The following is a 5,705-nucleotide window of genomic DNA, read 5'->3' as shown; positions in this document are numbered from 1 at the left end:
TTGGGCATCTCTGATCCTACACCCAACCCAACCTACACCAGCCTGATAGTGTTAACAAATGCAGAAGTGATATAAAAACACATTCGCTGATACAACTGTATTATTTTTACTTCCTTCTACACAGGTTTGAGCTGTTTTGTTGAAACATTGTTTCATGGGATTGTGCCGGTGAACCTCCGTACCGGAGCGCTTCACTTCACAAGTGCAACGGCATATTGTGTGAGCTACTGAGCAAACCTACTACATTATAAAACCCATAAATAAAGGTGTATATGTGGTGCTAATGTTCAAAAGTATACTTTTTCAAATCTTGCAGCATATTATAATTGTTCGTTAGGTAAAAAGTTGTACTGCCTCTAGTGTTCATTTCAACTGGAAACTGCAGTGATTTGTATGTAGGTAAAATGTTTGAGTGTTGAATAAGTGCAGGTAGAGAAATGTATTTCCAATGTGCGAACTTTTAAAATAGGTTTCAAAGTGCAAGTTTTTGAAAACAATACCGTTATAGTCTCCGTGTGAACTATAAAAAATTGAATTTGTGAAAAAAGTGACGTCATGCGCAAGTTACAAAGTGACATCACCAACTACTGACCTGGCATGGTTATTACATCAGTTTAGTCATTTTCAGATCCATGAGACAGCTGTTGTTTTTGCAAGGTTGATAAACTTTTCTAAAAAGAGAAGTAAAAACTTTTCCATTATCTAGAACATTGTTTTTTTGTAAACATACCCTTAATTGACATGTAGTTGCAAAATAACTTGTTAGTAGAACGTCTAAAGTGGATTATTAAAATAAAATGTAACTGATTATGATACTGTTTTTGCAGGTTTATCTTTTTTTTCAGGTTTCTTTGATGAACAAAGCATTTGTGAAATCAAAACTCTTTTGTAATGTCTTTACTGTCATTCATTTAATGTGTCCTTGTTGAACAAAAGTAAGTTCAAGGGGTGCTTGCAACTGTTACTAGCATTCCCTGTAAAATCCCAGGAGAAATCCCAGGATTAAAGGTCAGGAATGAACTATTGGCTGCCTCTTAATCTCCATGTTCCTCACAGGCTTCAAGGAGACGGCATTCCTCTATGCCATCTCTTCAGCAGGCCTGAACCATGCCATGGCCAAAGCCTGCAGCGCTGGCCGCATGGAGCGCTGCACCTGTGACGAGGCTCCTGACCTGGAGAACCGCAAAGCTTGGCAGTGGGGAGGCTGTGGAGACAACCTCAAGTACAGCAACAAATTTGTCAAAGACTTCCTGGGTAAGAGGTCCAACAAGGATCTCCGCGCCCGGATAGATATGCACAACAGCAATGTAGGAATAAAGGTAAGCTGTTAGGATATATTAAAAAGTGTGGGGATCATGGGAATCATAATTAATTTGAGAAATGCTGTGAGACAAAAACATGAATGAGGAACATGAAGTATATCTGCATACAGTATACTATAAAGTGATTGAATCATTTAGCTTTCTTTCTTTCTTTCTTTCTTTCTTTCTTTCTTTCTTTCTCTGTGGTGGTTAAATGTTCAGCTTAAAAAGCAATAAAAATATGTGGGAACATCAAAGTCACTGCTTCAATGTGCTTTTGAAATACTTGTTTTTTAAATAGCATTGCCCATCTGTTTAACTGACCCATAGAGATTTTTCAATTTGAGGGGCAACATAAGGGTTTGGTAAACACTGCACTTACTGCGTCTTTGATGTATCGCAGCTGAGCGCTGTGCTTTGTCTGCGGAGATAATTGGAGACATAAATGTTGATGTTTGGTCAAAATCTCAAATGTAATTCCTTTGATGTGTGTAGTCTGACTACTTTTAACATTTGTCCTGCACAGGTGATCAAGGCAGGGGTGGAGACCACCTGCAAGTGTCATGGAGTTTCGGGCTCATGTACCGTGCAAACATGCTGGAGGCAGCTGGCACCCTTCCATGAAATCGGCAAGCAGCTCAAGCAGCGCTACGAGAATTCAATCAGAGTGGTCAGCTCCACCAACGAGGCGACTGGGGAGGGGGAGATCTCCCAGACCCGATCCCAGGGGCAGCAGCCCTCTCCGGGCCCTCAGCCGGACCTCATTCCACGCACCCTTGACCTTCTTCACATTGAGGACTCACCGAGTTTTTGTAGGCCTAGCAAGTATTCGGCAGGCACCATGGCCCGCAAATGCTACAAGGATAAGAACTGTGAGGCCATCTGCTGCGGCCGGGGCCACAACACTCAGAGTCGGGTGGTGACGAGACCGTGTCAGTGCCAGGTGCGCTGGTGCTGCTATGTTGAATGCAAACAGTGCACACAAAGAGAAGAAGTTTACACCTGTAAGGGGTAAAAACTGTCACAAATATGCTGAATATCTCTCACCAGTCTGAGAACAGTGAATGAGTGGACGGCAAAAAGAGAGGATAAGTGACAAGTTGTCCTGGTTTGGGGAAAGGTCTCAAAGACATCAAACTAGTTGAAAGCACTTTTTTGAGAGGTTTTGCAGGGCATTTTTTTCTGTTTTCCATGTGGAGCAGCATGTATAATATTCCAAGCCTAAAGGAATGGTCTACAGCTTTGAGAGACACCTTGGAAGTAGATTAAACATTTCACGGAGTAATTCATCTGCCAAGATATCAATCAGCAGTGAAGTCCAGTCTTGGACTGACAATTGTTTGTCCAATGATTTGACAGTCTTGAATAATAGCTTCAAGCCATTTGTGTAAGAGGTTGTGTATGTATGTGACTTAATTCCAACTTGCAGACAGAATTTGCAGTTAAAAATGATGGGGTCAGATTTATTCTACATGCACATGTATTCTACACCCACACAAGAGTGTATATGCATATGTACATAGATAAAATTACATTATAATTCTATTATATACACCACTTATATGAGTATGTTAAATAACCACTAGCCACACAAATGTTTTATTGTTTGTGTGCTTGCATTCACTTTGTGTTGTTATTCTCTTTGACAAGGCCCTTAGGAAAGCAATAATTTTGATTTGTGTTTTTCTGTGGATATAATTTATGGAAAATGTGCTTTTCCTTCCTTTTTGTATTTTTATTTTATGAATTTCTTTTTTTGCTTGACAGTAGAAATCTTTGCCAGTCTATTTAAGATTTAAACTTGGCATTTAACAAACTCTACAAATGACTGTTCAGGGAACAAGTGAAACCACTATGCGCCATTGGATGGTAAAGAAATCTCAGCGATATTACTAGGAGCTTAGGCTCTGATTTAGGCTTCCACTTGATGTCAGATCTGTCCATTCAGCTGCTGATTCATTGCTTTGATCATTGCAGCAGTGCTTTTCAGGACAATGCTGGCTAAATATGAAATATGCCATGGTTCATGGCCACTTTATGTTCGGTCAGTTTCACAGACATCTAGAGGGTGCAAATAAAAGTTGAGAATGAACATGACAGCAAATGTGAGACCCAAATTGGCATTTCTAGGGGGAAAATAATCAAACTCTGCTATTCTAATACATTTTCCAGCAGATATGAATGTTGGAAAAGTACACATGTTTTATATTCAAATGTGGATGATGTACTGCTTGACTGTGGTTCTCTATTGTTAACTTTTACTAATTAAGTTTTGCTGAATAACCACATTTGACAAATTCCCATGCATGTTAATCAACAATGATCATTTCATCAAATCTATTCACAATTGTAGAGAGGCTGGACATGGTATATTTTTTTATGACTATATGGGCATAGGAAGTCCATATACTGTATCTATATTGTAAAATATAAACACTGAAATTCCATATTTTTGAAAATTATTTAACATAACAGCTGGCATGGAGAATGCTGCTGTGTGACCAAAGGACAGGATCTAAGTTTCTGATCAGACTTTTAATCATTTAAACGTTCTGTCAGTTTAGTGGCAGCATAAACGTTGAATATGACTTTGTATTCATATTGCCAAACTCTGTTGAGATCACATCGTGTAAATACAATATATAGAAATTAAGATATGACAAAATATATATGAATGAATTATATATGCTCTTTTATTTTATTTTTTTGTTTAGTGTGAATGAACTACTGAGTGAGAGACTGACAACAAGAAAAATGGCACCATTCACGCACTGAAGCTTGAAAGCTCTTTATTTATTTATGATTTTATTTTATTTTATTTTTTAAATAGCTATGGTTATGTTCCTGTGGTATACAGACAGAATTTAGGCACATGCATACCGCTTTTGGACAGAACTTTCCAGAATAAAGATGTTTTGACTTGTCTGACTAAGTAGAGGTACGTTGTTGTTTTAAGTTAAAATTCAAACTCAAACCTTTATTTTTCAAACTTTTATGATGTGCCAAGTTCAGTGCTTTGTTCAATAAATGTTACAATTTTATGTAATTATCCTTTGTAGATTTTTGTGAAAATATGCATAATCTTGAAAGCGCTGTATTGTATCTTTTTTTTTTTTTTTTTGCCAAATCTTTAATTAAGCAAATTTACTTATTGAATTTTTGTTCAAATGTTGTAAAACCATCTGGTGAATGATTCATTAAGGAAAGTTTCGGTATTGCATTGAAGAATCAGACTAAAATTACATCTGCATAAATAGCACTAAATAATAATAATAATAATAATAATAAATTAATTAATTTGTCTTGTTTTTTTTTTAGTTAAATATCTTTAAAACAAGACAATTATGTACTTCTGCAAATCTACAGAAATGATATTAATAAGATATTAAGACTTTTTGCTTCTCAAGTAAGGATTGTTCATATATTTGCAACACAAAAATGGTATTATCTAATATATAAATAGTATATGTATATATAAATCAGTCAAGATTTTGTTGCAAATTTTGAATACTAAAACCAAGGGGTTCAGCAGTGCATAGGAATTAATTCTGTCCAAGAAGAGATTCAATTTTTCATTCATTTAAAGTAACAAGCTGAATTCCAAATAATCATTTGATGGGGAGACATGCCAATTAAAGAATGCATGGAAACACAAACATAGACTTTAGCATGCTAAATGAAAATCATAATAGCTATGCCGAGTCTTTCAACAGTCATGATGTGTCTGTTCACAGCAGAAGTGAACAGAAAATAGCAATGACATCCATATAAGACTAAATTCTTCTCAGCTGCTTTTTCACATCTGTTTTGATTCACTAAATATGCTGACATACAGTTCAATATAAATATCATATATAGTTGCATTTTGGCATGCTGCATGTTCTCAGTAATATATATATTTTTTTTTCATTGACAGAAGGCATTGTTAAAGCATTTAAGTTTCTTTTTGTTGTTGTCTTGGTTCCATATTCTTCCTTTTCCAATGCAACCTGTATAAAATGAATTTGGTTAGTAAAAATGGACGCAGAGACAAAATATAGCTTATTTTTAAATGTTTTATGAGTATGTGTTAATTGTATATTTTGTAAAGTTCAATATGATTTTCTATATATTTTCTTGCATTTTGCCTTTTATTGGGTTATTTTCTTTCTAGGGTTGTGGTAGACATTTTTTCCCCTACAACTTTATTGCTTCCGAAGGTTTAAATAAAAAAATTAAAATAAAAATTCCCCCAAGATAAAAAAAAAAACAAAAGAAAAAACACTGCAAACACGGTAAAATTCAGTTCTGCTCATATGTCTGAAATACAATGTTGTCCTTATTTATTATAAGGAATATATACCAAAGATTAACCATATTTAGTTTGTAACCAAAACAAAACTACACACCTACAATAATACTATA

General features: G+C 35.5%; 1 protein-coding gene across 1 annotated transcript in view; it reads left to right on the top strand.

Moving 5' to 3' along the window:
- Positions 1–4,555, top strand: part of LOC113095724 (protein Wnt-9a-like) — a 39,110-nt gene extending 34,555 nt beyond the window's left edge. Inside the window, exons 3-4 of the mRNA XM_026261068.1 lie at positions 1,057–1,319; positions 1,828–4,555. Of these exons, the coding sequence (XP_026116853.1) occupies positions 1,057–1,319; positions 1,828–2,316 (752 nt within the window). The 3' untranslated portion in view covers positions 2,317–4,555. The remainder of the gene's footprint in view (positions 1–1,056; positions 1,320–1,827) is intronic.
- Positions 4,556–5,705: the final 1,150 nt, after the last annotated feature.

Source organism: Carassius auratus, unplaced genomic scaffold (assembly GCF_003368295.1).
Source record: "Carassius auratus strain Wakin unplaced genomic scaffold, ASM336829v1 scaf_tig00215778, whole genome shotgun sequence".
NCBI classification, from domain to species: domain Eukaryota; kingdom Metazoa; phylum Chordata; class Actinopteri; order Cypriniformes; family Cyprinidae; genus Carassius; species Carassius auratus.
The sequence above is the reverse complement of the archived record's forward strand: the minus strand, read 5'-3'. Positions and strand labels throughout refer to the sequence as shown.